General features: G+C 49.5%; 1 protein-coding gene across 7 annotated transcripts in view; it reads right to left on the minus strand.

Moving 5' to 3' along the window:
* Positions 1–15,798: 15,798 nt before the first annotated feature.
* Positions 15,799–24,577, minus strand: part of LOC137357394 (uncharacterized) — a 52,351-nt gene continuing 43,572 nt past the window's right edge. For 5 of the 7 annotated variants that reach the window (XM_068023727.1, XM_068023728.1, XM_068023725.1 and 2 more), the window contains 3 exons: positions 18,217–18,573; positions 17,314–17,640; positions 15,799–16,036 (listed from right to left, as the gene is read on the minus strand). In XM_068023727.1, the coding sequence (XP_067879828.1) occupies positions 15,948–16,036; positions 17,314–17,640; positions 18,217–18,573 (773 nt within the window). In that variant the 3' untranslated portion in view covers positions 15,799–15,947. Of the gene's footprint in view, positions 16,037–17,313; positions 17,641–18,216; positions 18,574–19,999; positions 20,089–24,577 lie in introns of all 7 variants that reach the window. The other 2 variants (XM_068023730.1, XM_068023729.1) reach the window with 1 other exon arrangement.

Raw genomic sequence — 24,577 nt, forward strand, 5'->3', positions numbered from 1 at the left:
TCATTCATGGGATGTGGGCGGCGCTGGCTAGGCCAGCATTTATTGCCCATCATTAATTGCCCTTGAGAAGGTGGCGGTGAGCTGCCTTCTTGAACCGCTGCAGTCCGTGTGGTGTCGGTATACCCACAGTGCTGGTAGGGAGGGAATGGGTTTGGTTCAAGTTTCCTCGGAATCGAATTGCTTGGCGTCAAATTTAATTTGATGGTCGCTCTTGTGAAACGCCTCATGACGTTTTATTATATTAATGCACATTCTTGCTGCCATGTCCTTTATAGTGTCCCAACTCGGAAGGCCTGGACAGATGAATCTATCCTTCCGTTTCACACACTTGTCGACGTGGGTTTCACCTCCGGCAAAAGTGCTGGTGAGAGCCCCGCATCACCTCCTCAGGGAAAGGCCCACCGCATTATGTGCCAATTAGGCACTTAAGTGGACAGCTGTGGGTCTTTTGTGGGATCAAGGACCCCAGTTTGTTTTTTATTTCAAAAATATACTTTATTCATAAAAATTTGGAAAAAATACATGACAAAACAGTTCCAAACAGCACCAAGTGAAAAAATACAAACAGAGCAAAGGAGGTCAGTTTCCTTCAATACAGGAGTGAGTTGCCTCACAACCCTTCCATTATATTTTTCATGCCATGTACATTTTACAGCACACGAAAATTTTCCCGATACAGTTCGAGGGGTTTTCCATGGATCCAGCCCCTCAGTTCAGCTTGGTGGTGTGGGGTGGGGGGGGTACCTTACACAGTGGTCTTTCCCCATTGAGCCTTTGCTGCGGCTGCCCCAAGCTTTAGTGCGTCCCTCAGCACGTAGTCCTGGACGTTGGAGTGTGCCAGTCTGCAACACTCAGTGGTGGACAACTCTTTGCGTTGGAAGACCAGCAGGTTTCGGGCAGACCAAAGGACGTCTTTCACCAAATTGATCAAGGACCCCACTGACAGAGGTCACGCCCTCTGAGAGCTGAGAGGCAGTAGCTGCTGCTGGTACTGGACCCACCGGAGGCCAGGGACCCTGGGCACATCTAGGTCAGGATGGGAGGGGGTCTCACAAGCTGGGGGCATGGGGGATGGGGCTGTATGGGGTGTTAGCAGCAGTTACAGGGGGTGGCACTCAGCAGGCACCGCCCCCCACCCCCTTCCCGATGCCGGGTCCCTCAATTAGGCACTAAATGCCTTTTAACAAGCCCCTCCCACCCACCACGCCCCCGCCATCATGGGTTTGTTTGTTGGGCATTAATTGCCCACTTAAGGGCCTCAATTGGCAGTGGGGCAGGAAGGACGTCCGCAGGCTTCCCCTGTGGAGACGGGAAGGTGGCGGGTCCCTTCATCGCCATCGTCCCACCTTATTTAATGCTCTCCCTACCTCCAAACCCGCCATGGGGGAAAGCATAAAATACCTCCCCCCACCTCCCCCCCCCCATGTGACAGCCCCAGAAAACACACAAAGCAGGTAGAGTGAAGAGGGAGAGGGTGATGCCAAGGTTGTCCATTGTAGGAGGGCAGAAGGGAAGACAGAGGAAGAGAGGAAATACTGAAGGATGGAGGGAGGGCAGAGGGAGGGAAGGCTATGGGAGGAAGGGAGGGAAGACAGAGCGGGGGAAGACGGAGGGAAAGAAGACAGGGGAGGAAGGAAAGACTGAGGGAGAGAGAGAATACAGAAGGAGGGAGGGAAGACAGAGGGAGGGCTGAAGGAGGAAAGACTGAGGGAGACAGGGAAGACTGAGAGAGGGAGGGAAGACTGAGAGAGGGAGGGAAGACTGAGGGAGGGAGGGAGGGAAGAGGGAGCTTCACAGTTTAGAGAATGAGTAACAATAAATGGTCCAATCACTGGATTTCAACACACGAAGGAAGCTGGGGCCGGGGAGAAAGGTAAGTAAATCAGGGGAGGGATGGAGCTCAGAGGGACTGAGAGAGAGAGTGAGAGAGAGAGAGAAAGAGAGAAGGGAACAATCAAAGGAACCAACATAGAGGTGCGCGAGGAAAGATGAAAAGAAACCGCCACAAGAAAAATGGGGGTCATACATTTTGAGTTCATAAAGTGACAAGGAGAAAGAGTGGAGTCAGCAATTGGGCTCCAAATATTGCAGGTCCAGTTCTCTGAGCTGTTGTAAAGTAGGAAACAAGAACAAAGAACAGTACAGCACAAGAACAGGCCATTCGGCCCTCCAAGCCTGCGCCGATCTTGATGCCTGTCTAAACTAAAACCTTCTGCACTTCCGGGGACCGTATCCCTCTATTCCCATCCTATTCATGTATTTGTCAAGATGCCTCTTAAACGTCATTATCGTACCTGCTTCCACCACCTCCCCCGGCAGCAAGTTCCAGTCACTCACCACACTCTATGTAAAGAACTTGCCTCGCACATCCCCTCTACATTTTGCCCCTCGCCCTTAAACCTATGTTCCCTAGTAACTGACTCTTCCACCCTGGGAATAAGCTTCTGACTATCCACTCTGTCCATGCCGCTCATAACTTTGTAAACCTCTATCATGTCGCCCCTCCACCTCCGTCGTTCCAGTGAAAACAATCCGAGTTTATCCAACCTCTCCTCAAAGCTAACACCCTCCAGACCAGGCAACATCCTGGTAAACCTCTTCTGTACTCTCTCCAAAGCCTCCACATCCTTCTGATAGTGTGGCGACCAGAATTGTACACAATATTCCAAGCGTGGCCTAAGGTTCTGTACAGTTGCAGCATGACTTGCCAATTTTTATACTCTATGCCCCGACTGATGAAGGCAAGCATGCCTTTGGGCGGCACAGTGGCGCAGTGGTTAGCACCGCAGCCTCACAGCTCCAGAGACCCGGGTTCGATTCTGGGTACTGCCTGTGCGGAGTTTGCAAGTTCTCCCTATGACCGCGTGGGTTTTCGCCGGGTGCTCTGGTTTCCTCCCACAGCTAAAGACTTGCAGGTGATAGGTAAATTGGCTGTTGTAAATTGCCCCTAGTGTAGGTAGGTGGTAGGGAATATGGGATTGCTGTAGGGTTAGTATAAATGGATGGTTGTTGGTCGGTACAGACTCGGTGGGCCGAAGGGCCTGTTTCAGTGCTGTATCACTAAATAAATAAAAATAAATGCCGTATGCCTTCTTGACTACCTTATCCACCTGCATTGCCACTTTCAGTGATCTGTGGACCTGTACGCCCAGATCTCTCTGCCTGTCGATACTCCTAAGGGTTCTGCCATTTACTGTATACTTCCCACCTGTATTGGACCTTCCAAAATGCATTACCAAAATCATCTCCATCTGCCATTTCTCCAACCGATCTGTATCCTCTGACAATCCTCATCAATATCCGCAACTCCACCAACCTTTGTGTCATCCGCAAACTTACTAATCAGACCAGCTACATTTTCCTCCAAATCATTTATATATACTACAAACAGCAAAGGTCTCAGCACTGATCCCTGTGGAACACCAGTAGTCACATCCCTCCATTCAGAAAAACACCCATCCACTGATACCCTCTGTCTTCTGTGACTGAGCCAGTTCTGTATCCATCTTGCCAGCTCACCTCTGATCCCATGTGACTTCACCTTTTGTACCAGTCTGCCATGAGGGACCTTGTCAAAGGCTTTACTGAAGTCCATGGAGACAACATCCACTGCCCTTCCTTTATCAATCATCTTCGTCACTTCCTGAAAAAACTCGATCAAGTTAGTGAGACACGACCTCCCCTTCACAAAACCATGCTGCCTCTTGCTAATAAGTTCCTTTGCTTCCAAATGGGAATAAATCCTGTCAGAAGAATCCTCTCTAATAATTTCCCTACCACTTACATAAGGCTCACCGGCCTATAATTTCCTGGATTATCCTTGCTACCCTTCTTAAACAAAGGAACAACATTGGCTATTCTCTAGTCCTCTGGGACCTCACCTCTAGCCAATGAGGATACAAAGATTTCTGTCAAGGCCCCAGCAATTTCCTCCCTTGCCTCCCTCAGTATTCTGGGGTAGATCCCATCAGGCCCTGGGGACTTATCTACCTTTCTGCTTTGTAAGACACCCAACACCTCCTCCTTTTTGATAATGAGATGACTGAGACTATCTACACTCCCTTCCCTAGGCTCATCATCCACCAAATCCTTCTCTTGGGTGAATACTGATGCAAAGTACTCATTTAGTACCTCACCCATTTCCTCTGGCTCCACGCATAGATTCCCTCCTCTGTCCTTGAGTGGGCCAACCCTTTCCCTGGCTACCCTCTTGCTCTTTATATACGTATAAAAAGCCCTGGGATTCTCCTTAATCCTGTTTGCCAATGACTCTTCATGACCCATTTTAGCCCTCCTGACTCCTTGCTTAAGTTCTTTCCTACTTTCTTTATATTCCTCAAGGGCTTCGTCTGTTCCCAGCCTTCTAGCCCTTATGAATGCTTCCTTTTTCTTTTTGACTAGGCTCACAATATCCCTCGTTATCCAAGGTTCCCGAAACTTGCCAAACTTATCCTTCATCCTCACAGGAAAATGTCGGTCCTGGATTCTAATCAACTGATGTTTGAAGGACTCCCACATGTCAGATGTTGATTTACCCTCAAACAGCCGCCCCCAATTTAAATTCTTCAGTTCCTGCCTAATATTGTTATAACTAGCCTTCCCCCAATTTAGCATCTACACCCGAGGACTACTCTTATCCTTATCCACAAGTACCTTAAAACTTACAGAATTATGGTCACAGTTCCCGAAATGCTCCCCTATTGAAACTTCGAACACCTGGCCGGGCTCATTCCCCAATACCAGGTCCAGTACGGCCCCTTCCCTAGTTGGACTATCTACATATTGTTTCAAGAAGCCCTCCTGGATGCTCCTTACAAATTCTGCCCCATCCAAGCCCCTAGCACTAAGTGAGTCCCAGTCAATATAGGGGAAGTTAAAATCACCCACCACTACAACCCTGTTACCTTTACGTCTTTCCAAAATCTGTCTACATATCTGCTCCTCTACCTCCCACTGGCTGTTGGGAGGCCTGTAGTAAACCTCCAACATCGTGACTGCACCCTTCCTATTCCTGTGCTCCACCCATATTGCCTCGCTGCATGACCTCTCCGAGGTGTCCTCCCGCAGTACAGCTGTGATATTCTCCTTAACCAGTAATGCAACACTCGCACCCCTTTTACATCCCCGTCTATCCCGCCCGAAGCTTCTAAATCCCGGAATGTTTAGCTGCCAATCCTATCCTTCCCTCAACCAAGTCTCTGTAATAGCAACAACATCATAGTTCCGAGTACTAATCCGAGCTCTAAGATCATCTGCCTTACCTGTTATACTTCTCGCATTGAAACAAATGCACTTCAGTCCACCAGTCCCGCTGTGCTCCGCAACATCTCCCTGCCTGCTCTTCCTCTTAGTCTTACTGGCCTTATTCGCTAGTTCCCCCTCAGTTATTTCACCTGCTGACCTACTGCTCTGGTTACCACCCCCTGCCACACTAGTTTAAACCCTCCCGAGTGATGCTAGCAAACCTCGCAGCCGGGACACTTGTGCTCCCCAATCTGCGCACAGCAAGCTCCCACAAACAACAACATGATAAATAGCCAGATATTCTGTTTTCTTTAATATTTATTGTGTATATGGCATTGATGAAAGGATAGATATCAGCCCCAGAACATCAGGGAGAACTCCTCTGCTCTTCTTCGAATCGAAGCCGTGGGATTGTTTACTTCCACCCGAGAGGGCAGACGGGGGATTGGTCTAACGTCTCATCTGAGAGTGCAGCATTCCCTCGCTGATCGCAGCAAGCCACAGGCGGGATTCCAGGAACAACCATACCCCTCGGGACGCCAAAGCACAGCTGAAAGAAGCAGTCGAAATTGACGGTAATCGTCAATTACAGCGAAGTGACCTCTTACCAGTTGGCGCCAAGCAAGACCTTGAGATAATGGAGGCAATGGTTTCCTTCATCACTCTGTTACTGCAGCCCCTCTGGCCTGCTTTGGGAGCCCAGGCCGTGATTCAGTCTTGGACCTCCAGTCGATCCCACAACCGCCGGTTGTCAGCCACGTACCCCTTGCACTGATCCCATGCCCCTCCGCCATGTCACACTGAGGCCTGGGGAGAGTGAGAACTCCAAACGTAGAGGGATCACACTCTTAGGCACACCCCCTCCCCCACCCGTGGCCCCATTTGGTGCAGGCAGAGCAGTCAACATGGAGGAGGTTTGAAGGCCTGCTTGCAAGACGCACCCAACGCCTGACAAAATGGCCTGGTGAACTGGAACGTCCCAAGGGACAGTTCATCAAATATGTCCAGGAAATTGTGGTTTATCATAGAAACAGGAGACATAGACAAGCTGGGCTGAATAGTGTGTTCCTCTGCTGGAAATGCAATGCCATGGAAACAGACCATTCGGCCCAACCGGTTCATGCTAGTGTTTATGCTCCACACAAGCCTCCTCCCGCCCCTCCTAAACTCACCCTATTAATCTATCCCTTCCCTCTTGTGTACCGACCTAACATCCCTTCAATGCAAGCTTCCGGTTGCATCTGTTCCCCCAAACTCCTTGGGCCTATGGGGTTAGGGGTAGGGTAGGAATCCAGCAGACTTGCCAGATCTAATCAGCATCCAGTGGCTCCTGTGGGAAACTACAGCAGTGAAGATTCAGAGAGGATAGGCTGGGCTATGATGCGTCTGCTGGTTGAAGAGCCCAGTGGGAGTCTGGCCTCACTCATCTAAAAATGGACACTCAAGCAAAGTGGGAGAAGATTCCCGACGCTCATGTCATTGGACTGTGCCACCAGGAGGCAGCAGAGTCTAACTGGACCCTACCTCATCAATTACAACCAAGCAATATGGTTAGACCACGCTTGGAGCACTGTGCACAGTTCCTGTATCCATAATCACACTTGGAGAACTGTGCACAATTACAGTCTCCACATGACAGGAAACAGAGAGTAGTGGTTAATGGATGTTCTTCGGGCTGGAGGAAGGTTTGTAGTGGAGCTCCCCAATGGTCAGTGTTGGGACCCTTGCTTTTCCTGATATATATTAATGACCTAGACCTTGGTGTACAGGGTACAATTTCAAAAGTTGCAGATGATATGAAACTTGGAACAATTGTGAGCTATGAGGAGGATAGTGTGTAACTTCAAAAGGGCATCGACAAGCTGGTGAAATGGGCAGACAGGTAGCAGATGAAGTTCAATGCAGAGAAGTGCAAAGTGATTCATTTTGGTAGGAAGAACATTGAGAGACAAGATAAAATAAAGGGTACAATTCTAAAGGGGGTGCAGGAGCAGAGGGACCTAGGCGTATATGTGCATAAGTCATTGAAAGTGGCAGGACAGGTTGAGAGAGTGGTTAATAAAGCCTACAGTATCCTGGGCTTTATTAATAGGGACATAGAGTACAAGAGCAAGGAAGTTATATTGAACTTGTATAAGACACGAGTTCGGCCTCAGCTGGAGTATTGCGTCCAGTTCTGGGCACTGCACTTTAGGAAAGACGTGAAGGCGTAGGAGAGAGTACAGAAAAGATTCACGAGAATGGTTCCAGGGATGAGGAATTTCAGTTATGAGGATAGATTGGAGAAGTTGGAACTGTTTTCCTTGGAGAAGGGAAGGATGAGGTGATTTAATGGAGGTGTTCAAAATCATGAGGGGTCTGGACAGAGTAGCTCGGGAAAAACCGAAAGGTCTGAGAACGAGAGGGCACAGATTTAAAGTGATTGACAAATGAAGATAAAACACACGAGGAAAATCTTTTTCATGTAGCGAGTGGTTAGGATCTGGAATGCACTGCCTGAGAGTGTGGCGGAGACAGGTTCAATCAAGGCTTTATAAAGGGAATTAGACTGTTATCCGAAAAGGAAGAATGTACAGGGTTACGGGGCGAAGGCAGGTGAATGGCACTAGGTGAATATTCGGAGAGCTAGTGCGTGGTTAAAGATCTACGTTTTTCTCACATGGAACGAGACTCCCAGTCCTTCGATATATTTGCATAAGTAGATGTGAAACGCATTTCACACCTTGAAGGTGGTGCATCGCTTAAAGCTAAGCTGACTGGAAGATGGGTTTGATACAGAGCTCTGGTTAAAATAACAATGGGCCAAGTGGCCTCCTTCTGTGCTGTAACAAATATGTAACACCGTGCACTGTTCCGGTCTCCATAACACACTTGGAGCACCGTGCACAGTTCCAGTCTCCATATCACACTTGGAGCACCGTGCACAGTTCCAGTCTTCATATCACACTTGGAGCACTGTGCACAGTTCCAGTCTCCATATCACACTTGGAGCACCATGCACAGTTCCAGTCTCCATATCACACTTGGAGCACCATGCACAGCTCCAGTCTCCATATCACACTTGGAGCACCGTGCACAGTTCCGGACTCCATAATACACTTGGAGCACCATGCACAGTTCCAGTCTCCATAACACACTTGGAGCACCATGCACAGTTCCAGTCTCCATATCACACTTGGAGCACCGTGCACTGTTCCGGTCTCCATAACACACTTGGAGCACCGTGCACAGTTCCAGTCTTCATATCACACTTGGAGCACCATGCACAGTTCCAGTCTCCATATCACACTTGGAGCACCGTGCACTGTTCCGGTCTCCATAACACACTTGGAGCACCGTGCACAGTTCCAGTCTCCATATCACACTTGGAGCACCGTGCACAGTTCCAGTCTTCATATCACACTTGGAGCACTGTGCACAGTTCCAGTCTCCATATCACACTTGGAGCACCATGCACAGTTCCAGTCTCCATATCACACTTGGAGCACCATGCACAGCTCCAGTCTCCATATCACACTTGGAGCACCGTGCACAGTTCCGGACTCCATAATACACTTGGAGCACCATGCACAGTTCCAGTCTCCATAACACACTTGGAGCACCATGCACAGTTCCAGTCTCCATATCACACTTGGAGCACCGTGCACTGTTCCGGTCTCCATAACACACTTGGAGCACCGTGCACAGTTCCAGTCTTCATATCACACTTGGAGCACCATGCACAGTTCCAGTCTCCATATCACACTTGGAGCACCGTGCACTGTTCCGGTCTCCATAACACACTTGGAGCACCGTGCACAGTTCCAGTCTCCATATCACACTTGGAGCACCGTGCACTGTTCCGGTCTCCATAACACACTTGGAGCACCGTGCACAGTTCCAGTCTTCATATCACACTTGGAGCACCGTGTACAGTTCCGGTCTCCATATCACACTTGGAGCACCATGCACAGCTCCAGTCTCCATATCACACTTGGAGCACCGTGCACTGTTCCGGTCTCCATATCACACTTGGAGCACCATGCACAGTTCCAGTCTCCATATCACACTTGGAGCACCATGCACAGCTCCAGTCTCCATATCACACTTGGAGCACCGTGCACAGTTCCGGACTCCATAATACACTTGGAGCACCATGCACAGTTCCAGTCTCCATATCACACTTGGAGCACCGTGCACAGTTCCAGTCTCCATATCATACTTGGAGCACCATGTACAGTTCCAGTCTCCATATCATACTTGGAGCACCATGCACAGTTCCAGTCTCCATATCACACTTGGAGCACCATGCACAGTTCCAGTCTCCATATCACACTTGGAGCACCATGCACAGCTCCAGTCTCCATATCACACTTGGAGCACCGTGCACAGTTCCGGACTCCATAATACACTTGGAGCACCATGCACAGTTCCAGTCTCCATATCACACTTGGAGCACCGTGCACAGTTCCAGTCTCCATATCATACTTGGAGCACCATGTACAGTTCCAGTCTCCATATCATACTTGGAGCACCGTGCACAGTTCCGGACTCCATAATACACTTTGAGCACCGTGCACAGTTCCAGTCTCCATATCACACTTGGAGCACCATGCACAGTTCCAGTCTCCATATCACACTTGGAGCACCGTGCACTGTTCCGGTCTCCATAACACACTTGGAGCACCATGCACAGTTCCAGTCTCCATATCACACTTGGAGCACTGTGCACAGTTCCAGTCTCCATATCATACTTGGAGCACCATGCACAGTTCCAGTCTCCATATCACACTTGGAGCACCATGCACAGCTCCAGTCTCCATATCACACTTGGAGCACCATGCACAGTTCCAGTCTCCATATCACACTTGGAGCACCATGCACAGCTCCAGTCTCCATATCACACTTGGAGCACCGTGCACAGTTCCGGACTCCATAATACACTTGGAGCACCATGCACAGTTCCAGTCTCCATATCACACTTGGAGCACCGTGCACAGTTCCAGTCTCCATATCATACTTGGAGCACCATGTACAGTTCCAGTCTCCATATCACACTTGGAGCACCGTGCACAGTTCCGGTCTCCATATCACACTTGGAGCACTGTGCACAGTTCCAGTCTCCATATCACACTTGGAGCACTGTGCACAGTTCCGGTCTCCATATCACACTTGGAGCACCGTGCACAGTTCCGGTCTCCATATCACATTTGGAGCACTGTGCACAGTTCCAGTCTCCATATCACACTTGGAGCACTGTGCACAGTTCCGGTCTCCATATCACACTTGGAGCACCGTGCACAGTTCCAGTTTCCATATCACACTTGGAGCACCGTGCACAGTTCCAGTTTCCATATCACACTTGGAGCACCGTGCACAGTTCCAGTTTCCATATCACACTTGGAGCACCGTGCACAGTTCCAGTCTCTATATCACACTTGGAGCACCGTGCACAGTTCCAGTCTCCATATCACACTTTGAGCACCGTGCACAGTTCCCTTCTCCATATCACACTTGGAGCACCGTGCACAGTTCCAGTTTCCATATCACACTTGGAGCACCGTGCACAGTTCCAGTCTCTATATCACACTTGGAGCACCGTGCACAGTTCCAGTCTCCATATCACACTTTGAGCACCGTGCACAGTTCCCTTCTCCATATCACACTTGGAGCACCGTGCACAGTTCCAGTTTCCATATCACACTTTGAGCACCGTGCACAGTTCCCTTCTCCATATCACACTTGGAGCACTGTGCACAGTTCCAGTCTCCATATCACACTTGGAGCACTGTGCACAGTTCCAGTCTCCATATCACACTTGGAGCACCGTGCACAGTTCCAGTCTCCATATCACACTTGGAGCACCGTGCACAGTTCCAGTCTCCATATCACACTTGGAGCACTGTGCACAGTTCCAGTCTCCATATCACACTTGGAGCACTGTGCACAGTTCCAGTCTCCATAACACACTTGGAGCACCGTGCACAGTTCCCTTCTCCATATCACACTTGGAGCACCGTGCATAGTTCCAGTCTCCATATCACACTTGGAGCACCGTGCACAGTTCCCTTCTCCATATCACACTTGGAGCACTGTGCACAGTTCCAGTCTCCATATCACACTTGGAGCACCATGCACAGTTCCAGTCTCCATATCACACTTGGAGCACTGTGCACAGTTCCGGACTCCATATCACACTTGGAGCACCATGCACAGTTCCAGTCTCCATATCACACTTGGAGCACCATGCACAGTTCCGATCTCCATATCACACTTGGAGCACCGTGCACAGTTCCAGTCTCCATATCACACTTGGAGCACCGTGCACAGTTCCGATCTCCATATCACACTTGGAGCACTGTGTACAGTTCCGATCTCCATATCACATTTGGAGCACCGTGCACAGTTCCGGTCTCCATATCACACTTGGAGCACCGTGCACAGTTCCAGTTTCCATATCACACTTGGAGCACCGTGCACAGTTCCGATCTCCATATCACACTTGGAGCACCGTGCACAGTTCATGTCTCCATATCATACTTGGAGCACTGTGTACAGTTCCGATCTCCATATCACATTTGGAGCACCGTGCACAGTTCCGGTCTCCATATCACACTTGGAGCACCGTGCACAGTTCCGGACTCCATATCACACTTGGAGCACTGTGTACAGTTCCGATCTCCATATCACATTTGGAGCACCGTGCACAGTTCCGGACTCCATATCACACTTGGAGCACCGTGCACAGTTCCGATCTCCATATCACATTTGGAGCACCGTGCACAGTTCCGGTCTCCATATCACACTTGGAGCACCGTGCACAGTTCCGGACTCCATATCACACTTGGAGCACTGTGTACAGTTCCGATCTCCATATCACATTTGGAGCACCGTGCACAGTTCCGGACTCCATATCACACTTGGAGCACCGTGCACAGTTCCGATCTCCATATCACACTTGGAGCACCGTGCACAGTTCCGGACTCCATATCACACTTGGAGTACTGTGTACAGTTCCAGTCTCCATATCACACTTGGAGCACCGTGCACAGTTCCAGTCTCCATATCACACTTGGAGCACCGTGCACAGTTCCAGTCTCCATATCACACTTGGAGCACTGTGTACAGTTCCAGTCTCCATATCACACTTGGAGCACCGTGCACCCGGACTCCACATCACACTTGGAGCACTGTGCACAGTTCCGATCTCCTATCACACTTGGAGCACCGTGCACAGTTCTGGTCCCAATATTACCATTGGAATGCTGTGCACTGGATAAGGTGATTCACAAGGATGATACCAGAACTGAGCGGTTCTAGAAACAATAATTCGGTACCAAATCAGTAGTCACATGGGCAAACGCAGGTTAATTCACAAAAGCCAGCACGGTTTTGTTCATAGAAAATCGTGTTTAACTAACATGCTGGAGTTTATTGAAGAGGTAACAGAGAGGGTTGATGAGGGCAATGCTGTTGTTGCGGTGTACATCAACTTTCAAATGTTGTTTGATGCAATGTGGCACAACAGACTTGTGAGCAAAGTTATAGCTCATGAAAGAAAAGGGATGGTAGCAACAAGGATACGAAATTGGCTGAGTGACAGGAAACAGAGAGTAGTGGTTAATGGATGTTCTTCGGGCTGGAGGAAGGTTTGTAGTGGAGTTCCCCAATGGTCAGTGTTGGGACCCTTGCTTTTCCTGATATATATTAATGACCTAGACCTTGGTGTACAGGGTACAATTTCAAAAGTTGCAGATGATATGAAACTTGGAAGAATTGTGAACTGTGAGGAGGATAGTGTGTAACTTCAAAGGGGCATAGACAAGCTGGTGAAATGGGCAGACAGGTGGCAGATGAAGTTCAATTCAGAGAAATGCAAAGTGATTCATTTTGGTAGGAAGAACATGGAGAGACAATATAAAATAAAGGGTACAATTCTAAAGGGGGTGCAGGAGCAGAGGGACCTAGATGTATATGTGCATAAGTCATTGAAAGTGGCAGGACAGGTTGAGAGAGTGGTTAATTAAGCCTACAGTATCCTGGGCTTTATTAATAGGGGCATAGAGTACAAGAGCAAGGAAGTTATATTGAACTTGTATAAGACACGAGTTCGGCCTCAGCTGGAGTATTGCGTCCAGTTCTGGGCACTGCACTTTAGGAAAGACGTGAAGGCGTAGGAGAGAGTACAGAAAAGATTCACGAGAATGGTTCCAGGGATGAGGAATTTCAGTTATGAGGATAGATTGGAGAAGTTGGAACTGTTTTCCTTGGAGAAGGGAAGGATGAGGTGATTTAATGGAGGTGTTCAAAATCATGAGGGGTCTGGACAGAGTAGCTCGGGAAAAACCGAAAGGTCTGAGAACGAGAGGGCACAGATTTAAAGTGATTGACAAAAGAAGATAAAACACACAAGGAAAATCTTTTTCATGTAGCGAGTGGTTAGGATCTGGAATGCACTGCCTGAGAGTGTGGCGGAGACAGGTTCAATCAAGGCTTTATAAAGGGAATTAGACTGTTATCCGAAAAGGAAGAATGTACAGGGTTATGGGGCGAAGGCGGGTGAATGGCACTAGGTGAATATTCGGAGAGCTAGTGCGTGGTTAAAGATCTACGTTTTTCTCATATGGAACGAGACTCCCCGTCCTTCGATATATTTGCATAAGTAGATGTGAAACGCATTTCACACCTTGAAGGTGGTGCATCGCTTAAAGCTAAGCTGACTGGAAGATGGGTTTGATGCAGAGCTCTGGTTAAAATTACAATGGGCCGTAACAATTCTGTGATTCTGTAAGATCTATCAGGAAAGATTGAACAGACTTAGCCTCTGTTCTCTAGAAAAGAGAAGCCTGGCTTGTGACCTGTTCGATGTCTTTAAGTTTCTGAACGGGTTTAATGGGATTAACGTAGGGAAGATGTTTCCCCTTGTGGCCGAGACCAGAACTCGGGGGCCATAAATATAAGACAGTCCCTAATAAAGTCAATAGGGGAATTCAGGAGAAACCTCTTTCCCCAGAGAGTGGTGAGAATGTGGAACTCGCTCCCACAGGGAGTGGCTAAGGCGAATTGTATTGATACATTTAAGGGGGAAGATGGATAAACACATGAGGGAGAAAGGAATAAAAGGAGATGCTGATAGGGTGAGATGAAGTAGGGGTGGGAGGAGGTTCATGTGGAGCATTAACACCAGCACGGAGAAGGTGGGCCGAATGGCCTGTTACTGTGCTGAAGCTTCTACGTAATGTAGAATTCTGCACATTCTAACAGAAGTGAGCGGCTCTGACCATTTTAACCAGAGCTCTGTATCAAACCCAACTTCCAGTCAGCTTAGCTTTAAGCGATGCACCACATTCAAGGTGTGAAATGCGTTTCACACCTGCTTAGGCAAATGTATCGAAGGAACAGGAGGTTTAATTGCACTCTCGTTCCATATGAGAAAAACGTAGATCTTTAACCACGCTTTATGTGGAAGCTGTTACCAAGAAGAAGCAGATCAGTAATCGTACACCGCAGAACTGTACAAATTACTAAAACTTCCAGTAATACTGGTCGAAGTGGGCGCTAGTGTTTCATTTGATAATTACAGCCTTAACCACAGCCTGCAATTGCCATTAGTCACTGCTACAGGACAGAATTGGGACTCAATGAGTGGAGTATTAGAAAACAAAGAGAAAAAAAAAACACTTACATTTGTATAGCACCTCTGCCAACCTCAGCATGCTTGACGACCAACATAGCACTTTCGGAAGTGTTGTCACTGTTAACCATTTAGGACTGAGATGAGAAGTTACTTTGCTCAACGGGTTGCGAATCTTTGGAATTCTCTACCCCCAGAGGGTTGTGGATGCTCAGTCCTTGAGTATATTCAAGACTGCTAGAGATCGATGTTTGGGCACTGAGGAGAATCGAGGGGATATGGCGGGCGAGCGGGCGGGAAAGTGGCTGAATATCAGCCATGATTATATTAAATGGCGGAGCAGGCTCGATGGGCCGTATGGTCTACTCCTGCGCCTATTTCTTGTGGTCTTCTAATGTAGGAAACGGAATGGCCAATTTGCACACAGCAAGCTCCCACAAACAGCGATGTGATAATGACCAGATAATCTGTCTTTGTGATCTTGGTCGAGGTAGAAATATTGGCCCCAGGACACTGGTGCAGAGCTCACCCCTGCTCTCCTTTGAGACTTTTATACCTACCCAAACAGGGCACTGTTTAACGTCTCATTCGGAAGTCGGCACCTCCGACCACGCGGCACTCCCTCAGTACTGCACAGGGAGGGTCAGCCTGGATTGTGGCACTGCAGTTTCTGGAGTGGGAGGTGAAACAAACAAACAAACACACAGACACACACACACAGACACACACACACAGACACACACACACAGACACACACACACACACACACACACACACACACACACACACACACACACACACACACACACACACACACACAGAGTCAGGCACAGAGGCAAGAGAAGTCCCCACAGAGCACAGCGATTGGGATTCTGACGACGACGAGGCAGTTTCCACTTCATGAAGCTCTGTGAGAATTGATGAAACTCATGTGAGGAACATGAAATGATAATTTTCTTTATTCCCAATAAGGGATGGAAAGGACATAAGAAATAGGGGCAGGACGAGGCCATTCAACAAGAGCACAGTTGATCTTCTACCTCATTTCTCGTCTTTGCTGAGTTTTCCTGGAGCTTGGCGTTCCCACTCTTCACAGGATAGTCGCGATGGTGAGGAGGAGCATGGTTACAAAGTATTGACAGTACCTTCCAAGTGTGCATTCAGCACCGCTGGTTGCCCCTGTCGAGCAAAGGTAAGCACAAGGCATTAAAGCACAAATTGGATCGACCCACAATCATTTCAAGTATTGCATTACCTTGTGCCAAGTATCTATGTTGCAAACCCAATGCCGTTGGTTTTAGTCGGCATCCCAGGGTCCTCCTCTCATGCTTTCCCCGCAAGACCCCCAGACTATCTCCCACTCCCACCCCTGCCTCCCCCTGTCGCCACACCTTTCCGCTCAGTCCGACTGCCCCTGCACCCTTTCTCCATTCCATTCTCCCCAAATCTCCCACCCACACCCTGCCAAGACCCCACTGAAGCATGGCTCGGGAATAGGGGATTCAGAAATCGCAGTGGTGGGCTGGAAATGAGGCCTTGGAGAGTTGGGGTGATGGGGGGGGGGAACAATCCATGGGGAAACGGCACGGAGGGACTGGAATTGAGTGGGACGGTTTATGGCGGGGCCGCGGGGGGAATGGGAGGGGGTGGCGCCAGGACGGGCACAAATGCTCCTTCTGATCCCGCAAAGTTTTAATTCCCGCCTTTTTCAGAGCTGCCCTCCGGTGGTTGCTTTGAGGCCTGCTAGTGAGGCCCAGGTCTATGCCAGTGTACCAACTGGTGGTGCTCTGGCACTCACTGCACTGTCCTGCAGCCACCCTGGTGCCTGGGAAACAGCGGGGGGGATGGAAAGGCGAGAAGACTCCCTCACTGTTCCCTGACTACGTTCCCACCCAAAAACAAGGGATGTCAATCAGACCAACCATGTGGCCTCAAAATAGGGGCCTCACCATCCCATTAGCAACAGACTATGTGGTGGCGGCCATCTTGAAAAGGGCCTTCAGCCTGGGCTGTCCAGAGTGCCTGTCTGATTCAGGCAATAGGCCCTGGAAATTGGGTCCTTAAGATGTAACTGGAACCTCCTGATTGCCATTTTAAGTAGAAATTAATCTGATACCTGCACTGTGCAAGCCATGACCAGTTCTGCAGGCAACGGATGACAAGCGACGCCAGGCCCCTCCGCAATTGCGCCCACCACACTCCTCCCCCACCCCCACCCCCCCCCACCCCCACCCCACGCCCCACAATCGAATTGGTTGCTTTTCAGTTCCAGCCCAGTTTCTCGGCTCGCCGGTCAAAAGTCGAATGAGGCCAGCCCCTCAAAATGGTGGAGGCCGGGGCCTCAAAATGGCTGCCGGGAATAGGCCTTAAAGTCAAAACCAGCTCTGTGTGTTGATTTTTGAGGAGCGCGTTGAATTGTCAAGGATAAATCGAAGAGGGACTCAAATCAGATTTACCTGCGACCATGAAGCTCACGCATCCCTTCAGTCGTGTGGTGTGGTCTCCAAGGCAACATTCGTAGGGGCCTACTTGGGTGGCGTTGGGGCCTGGCACCCATCGGGTGACGGTCCCATTGGCAACTCTCGGTATGACTGTGCAATTCTCAGCCCGGAGTTCTTCTGTCAGCTCCCCTTTGCTCTGTGCAGGGAGGTAGTCAGATGAACCACGCCTACAGCTACAAGACGTTGGGTTGAAGCACTTTGGGTTAAAGTTCCATTGGAGATTCAGTTCTTCCCCTGCCTTCGCCGTTACCTGCGAGGGCGTTGCCCGGACGACATCTGCACCTAGAAACGGGGGAAAACGACAGGGCATCATGGGCAGGTAGGCTCGGTGCATCTGAAGGCAGTGCTAATAATCGGAGGCCATTCAGCCCCTCTGTGCCGGGTCTGTTAAAGAGCAGTCCAGTTAGTCCCACACCCCCACTCTCCTTATCCCTGCAAATTTTTATTTTTCCCATCAAATATTTATCCAATCCCCTTTTGAAAGCCCCGATTGAACCTGCCTCCAGCACACTCACAGGCAGCGCATTCCAGAGCCTAACTACTCGCTACACAAAGACATTTTTCCTCATGTCCCCCTCTGATTCTTTTACCTTAAATCGGTGCCCTCTGGTTATCGACGCTTCAGCCACTGAAAACAGCTCCTCTCGGTCCACCCTGTCAAAACCCTTCAAGATTTTGAAGGCCACGATCAAACCTGCCCTTCACTTTCTAAGGAAAAGATCCCAGTTTTCCAAGCCTCTGCACGTCACTGAAATCTTTCACCTAGAAAGGCTTTGCGCTGCAGGCGAGCTCCGCGCTATGCCCCTTTAAGCGTCGGCATGGTAACAACATGTCCTGTGACCTTTTAAATCCCCTTACCTTGATTGACTTCCAGCGATACCTCAGAGCAAATTTGACTTTTCAAGCTGGGGTTTAAACGAATATAACAGACGTATGTCCCACTGTCTGTTGTCGTGACATCCTTGAGAGTGAGACTGGGATTTTTCTTCTTATGCCACTCTGGCTGCAGTCCAGTCCTGTGATGGTAGAGGATGTTCTGGTTGCTGCCGATGGCTTCTCCTGGGTGTTCAAAGACCACCAAGTCATCACCTGCGATTTTTTTCTGCCAGGTGACTCTTGGCTGCTTATCTTCACCAGTAAATTGACAGGGAAGAACAACAGTGTCCCCACATACAGCCTGCGTCACGGAGTGGGTCTTGCGACACACAGACTGACCTACGGAATGAATGCACTCGGGTCAATACATACCCTCAGCCATGATCCTCTTGTCACAGACCCGAATGCCAGACAGTACAATGCACCACACCATTAACATACCGTTTGCTCCATGACCTTCTGGTCAGTTATTCTCCGTGACCTTGTCCTATCAACACCTTCTCTTTTGTTATTACTTGCCCCACCCCCGCTTTACTTGCTTAAAACCTTTTACATTTCTAATATCTGCCAGTTCTGATGAAGGGTCACTGAGCTGAAACGTTAACTCTGCTTCTCTCTCCACAGATGCTGCCAGAACTGCTGAGAACTTCCAGCATTTCTTTTTTTTATTTTAGTACAATGCAAAAACTAGGTTCTGGAACATTAAAGCTAAACACCTTTAAACAGTCAGTGCCCTCGCCATTAAGTCAGGGTTTTGAGGGTGCGAGCCCCATCTTCGGAGACTTGAGCAGATAATACAGAGCAACTTTCCCAGTTCAGTACTGAGGGAGTGCTGCACTGTCAGAGGGTCAGTACTGAGGGAGTGCTGCACTGTCAGAGGGTCAGTACTGAGGGAGTGCTGCACTGTCAGAGGGCAGTACTGAGGGAGTGCTACACTGTCAGAGGGTCAGTACTGAGGGAGTGCTACAATGTCGGAGGGGCAGTACTGAAAGGCTGCTGCACTGTCGGAGGGTCAGTACTGAGGGTGTGCTGCAAATTTTGGAGGGTTGTACTGAGGGAGCATCGTAATGAGATCGCGCTGCACTGTCGGAGAGTCAGTACAGAGGGAGCGCTGCACTGTCGGAGAGTCAGTACAGAGGGAGCGCTGCACTGGCGGAGAGTCAGTACAGAGGGAGCGCTGCACTGTCGGAGAGTCAGTACAGAGGGAGCGCTGCACTGTCGGAGAGTCAGTACAGAGGGAGCGCTGCACTGTTGGAGAGTCAGTAGAGAGGGAGTGCTGCACTGTTGGAGAGTCAGTACAGAGGGAGCGCTGCACTGTTGGAGAGTCAGTAGAGAGGGAGTGCTGCACTGTTGGAGTTGCCACCTTCTGAATGAGATATAAACACACGCCACCTGCTGGGGTGGATGCAAGAGATCCCCTCGCCATTAGTTCATAGGGAGAGATTTACTCTGTATCTAACCCTGTTTTTTATAGAATATCAGATACCCGGGAGTGAGTTACAGGCTGGAATATAGTTGAGTGATTTGGGAGTGTTCAATGGGGACAGTGTAGAGAGAGCTTTACTCTGTATCTAACCCCCGTGCTGTACCTGTCCTGGGAGTGTTTGATGGAGACAGTGTAGAGGGAGCTTTACTCTGTATCTAACCCCCGTGCTGTACCTGTCTTGGGAGTGTTTGATGGAGACAGTGTAGAGGGAGCTTTGTTGAACAGAACCTTTAGTAACTATTTAAAGTGAAGACATTCTCCATATAGACCGCATCTTACCAACACACAACTGAGGCATCCAAAGCAGCAGCAGCAGAAACTGATAGTAGATCCCTGACGAGTAGCTCATGGAGTGAAATATTCTGGACCTGAAACAAGACAGCATTTGACAACCTGTACTATCTGCGCTCTCCGCACTCCCACATGAATCGAAGGTGGAACCGGACCCTGCTCTGCTTGTCTCCTGTTCTATCTCCATATTGGACTCCGGCATTCACACTCAAGACTCAACACATGACAGTAGACATTGAATGAGTTTAAATTGAGCCAAAGGCAGAGAGATAATTAACAAATATGAATTGGGATGATGCAATCGTGAAATGCAAACAGCCAATAATCCAGCCCTTCCAGTCCATGTGCACCCTACTCTATCCCGGACTTTATGCTAACGGCCTGCTGGGGTATAAATCCGAAAACTGACCCAGGCCCAACCCGGCCACAGCCAACCCGAACCCGACCCGGGCATGAGTCCTTTAATTTTTTTTTGTTATTGTGCCCTACCTTATCCAAATGGTAATACTTGTGATCCTCTTCATCCCGTTCCGGTAGCAGGCTATTCCTGCAGATGGAGTTGTGGGGAATCATGGGTGAACCTGATCCCGTGAGTTCCCAGAGGCAGTACCATCCAGCCCGACCCGATCCGAGCCCGAATGCTGGTCTCGGAATATAGACCCGACCTTACCCGAGCCCGACACATGTAGTCGAGTTCGGGTTGGGTAGCTAGGCTTTACTCTATCCACCCGTTTAATCTCCTTCTACAGCCCCTGCGTGCTGCACTCTATCCCGGACTCCACCCACCTAATCTAATCTCCTTCCACAGCCCCTGAACACTCTACCCTATCATTGAATCTTTTGCACCCATTTAGCCCGCTGAGACAAAGGGGCCTCAAATGGATATCCCCCGAAATCAGGCGTGGGGATAGCCCTGCTCCGGCTGCAGCAGGGGCTAAAACGTCTGGTGCCAATGCTTGAAGGCCTGCAGGAAGGGGCAGGAACGGCACGAGAGGGCAGAGAGTCAGTGCCCGCCTTTTTGGATGCACGTTGGAGTCATGGTGTCGGAGGCTGACTGGAGTAGAGAGCTTCTCTTCCATCAGGGAGCTAGGAGGGCTTCCAAAAAGATACAGCAAAGACAGTGCGAACAACAGCTTGGCGGTAAAGTCACTGGGCCAGTCATCCAAAAGCCCACCTCTCTGTGCCCCTCACTCACTCTAACCTGCCCCCCTCTGAACTTACCGCACTCCAGTCTCTCAAGTCTAACCCCAACATTGTGATCAAGCCTGCAGACAAGGGTGGTGCTGTCGTTGTCTGCAGTGCCAACTCTCAGACACTTCTTCCTACCACCCCCTGGACCATGACCCCACCACCGAACGTCAAGCTACTGTCCACAGGACTGTCACTGACCTCATCTCCTCCGGACATCTTCCCTTTACAGCTTCCAACCTCATAGTCCCACAACCCCGGACAGCCCGCTTCTACCTCCTTCCCAAAATCCACAAACAGGACTGTCCCGGCAGAGCCATTGTGTCAGCCTGCTCCTGCCCCACTGAACCTATTTCTTCCTATCTTGACTCTATCTTTTCTCCGCTGGTCCAGTCTCTTCCCACCTACATCTGTGACTCTTCTGACGCCCTGCGTAATTTTAACAATTCTCAGTCTCCTGGCCCCAACCGCCTCCTCTTCACTATGGACGTCCAATCTCTCTGCACCTCCATCTCCCACCAGGACTGTTTGAGGGCTCTCCACTCCTTCCTTGAACAGAGGCCCAACCAGTCCCCATTCACCACCACCCTCCTCCGCCTGGCTGAACTTGTTCTCACATTGAACAACTTCTCCTTCAACTCCACTCACTTCCTGCAAGTAAAAGGTGTTGCTATGGGTACCCGCATGGGTCCTAGTTATGATGGTCTTTTTGTGGGATATGTCGAGCATTCTTTGTTCCAGTCCTGCTTAGGGCCCCTCCCCCACCTCTTTTTCCAGTACATTGATGACTGTATCGGTGCTGTTTCCTGCTCCTGCCCCGAACTGGAAAACTTTATCAACTTTGCTTCTAATTTCCACTCTTCTCTCACCTTTACATGGTCCATCTCCGACACTTCCCTTCCCTTCCTCGACTTCTCTGTCTCCATCTCTGGGGATAGGCTGTCTACTAATATTCATTATAAGCCCACCGACTCTCACAGCTACCTCGACTACACTTCTTCACACCCTACCTCCTGTAAGGACTTCATTCCATTCTCCCAGTTTCTCTGTCTCTGACACGTCTGCTCTGATGATGCTACCTTCCATGACAGCGCTTCTATATGTCTTCCATTTTCCTCAACCGAGGATTCCCCCTCACTGTGGTTGACAGGGCCCTCAACCGTGTCCGGCCCATTTCCCGCACCTCTACCCTCACCCCTCCCCCTCGTCCCAGAAGCACAACAGGGGTCTCCCTCTCCTATTGGCCCTTCAGCTTTGAGAGCTGGATGGCCACCCTTATTTGGATGGCGAGCCTGCCCACTGGCCACTAATTGGCCAATTCAAGGACTATCCCAGCCGAGTTACTGTTCCCCACACAGTTTTAGGATCTGACCCCTATTTGAGCCTGACGGCGGGGTCCTGAACCCCATGGGGGAAATCCTGCCCAGGATCCCTACGAAAGGAGCGAATTGAAGAACATCTAGAGCTAAAATCACAGCATCACAGAGTTGTTACAACACAGAAGGAGGCCATTCAGCCCATCATGTCTGTGCTGGCTCTCCGAAGGAGCAATTTACCTGGAGCCACTCCCCCGCCTTCTATCCGTAACCCTGCACATTCTTCCTTTTCAGATAACACTTCAATTCCCCCTTGGATGCCTCGATTGAACCTCAAGGTCAAGAGAACACCGAGATGTTGGCCTATGAGAAGGAGCTGGCGGAATTTGCGCCGGTCGCCACGCCAATAGAGGCTCTCAGCTGAGTGCCAGGAAGCGGAGGAGGAAAGACAGTGGCGGGGGGAGGGAAGTGGGTCAATCTCAGCCAGCAGAAGCGCCAGGGAGCCAGTCGGATGTGGCCCCCAAGTCAATTTTTAAAAAGAAATAAGTACAATTCGTTCCCCATTTAATGACGGCCACTGACTAGGCTGCATCCAGATCTGGAAAACCTCAGCAAAGGCCTGAGGCCTCCCAGTTTTCCCGAGGGGTCCTCAATCAGGCGTTAGGGCCCTCATTAGCCTATGAAAGGAGCCAAAATGGACGTCTTGGGCAGGCACTCCGGACGCCTGAATAACGGCCTGACTTAATCTCAGGTCAGGCCTCCTTGGGATGCAGGATGTTGGCGCCCTAGAATTAGGGCTTGTTAGGCCGAAAGGGGCAGAGTGAGGTCCAGCTTGTACCCAGCCCCTAGATCACTATAGTGACGGGAGCAGGAACTGCTTGACTCAAAGCCAGTCTGAATTTGAATCAGTCGGGAAAGCAGAAAGAGAAGCAATGGAGCCAAACAATCCTGGGATTATATACACTTCCAGACTTCCTTTGCACTTTAGTATGCCAGTACAGGCAGACACATGCACTCGCTCCTGAGCCTTGTTACTTCAATTAGGACAAGCCATTTGTGATGACTTTAACACATGTGACAATAACAGGTAGTTTTTTTTTTTCTGAAGCAGTTTAAGCCGCAGTAGATTTGTTTTCGTTTTTTTGCGGAGATCTCTAAGAGATTACATAAGGCACTAATGAGGTGAAGAAACCAACTGTCAACCTATGCGGGTTAATGTTGCGAAAAACAAAATCACCTCAGGATTTTAATGCCAAATCTCTTGATTTTTAAGAGTTTGTCTCTTGGGTTAGGAGACGGTGGGGGTTTGGCAACTGGCATGAGTAGCCGAGTAAGTCAGTCAGGCCCACACTCAGCTGTTATTGAGCCTACTTTATCTAAAATACTATTGTGCGTTATCAGGTAATTAATTTGACATGAAAGCAGTGTGAAGTAATTCATTTTGGTCGCAAGAATGAGGAGAGGCGATACGAAATAAAGGATACAAATCCAAAAGGGCGTGCAGGAGCTGAGAGACCTGGGGGTATATGTGCACAAATCATTGAAGGTTGCAGGACAGGTTGAGAAAGCGATTAATAAAGTATATGGGATCCTGGGCTTATTATATATAGGGACATAGAGTACAAAACCACGCCGGTTCGGCCTCAGCTGGAGTATTGTGTCCAATTCCGGGCACTGCAGTTCAGGAAGGTTGTGTAGGCTTTAGAGAGGGTGCAGAAGCGATTCATGAGGATGGTTCCAAGGATGAGGGACTGCAGTTACGTGGACAGGCTGGAGAAACTCGGGCTGTTCTCCTTCGAGAAGAGAAGGTTGAGAGGAGATTTGATAGAGGTGTTCAAAATCATGAGGGGTCTGGACAGAGTAGATAGGGAGAAACAGTTCCCATTGGTGAAGGGTCGAAAGGTAGAGGACACTGATATAAGGTGATTGACAAAAGGACAAGAGGCGACATGAGGGAAAACCTTTTTACACAGTGAGGATCTGGATCTGAGTGTTTGGTGGGAATTGGATAATTACCTGAAGAGAAAAATAATTTGCAGGGCTACGAGGAAAAGGCTGGGGT

The sequence above is a fragment of the Heterodontus francisci genome, chromosome 48, assembly GCF_036365525.1.
Source record: "Heterodontus francisci isolate sHetFra1 chromosome 48, sHetFra1.hap1, whole genome shotgun sequence".
In the NCBI taxonomy this organism is placed as follows: Eukaryota; Metazoa; Chordata; class Chondrichthyes; order Heterodontiformes; family Heterodontidae; genus Heterodontus; species Heterodontus francisci.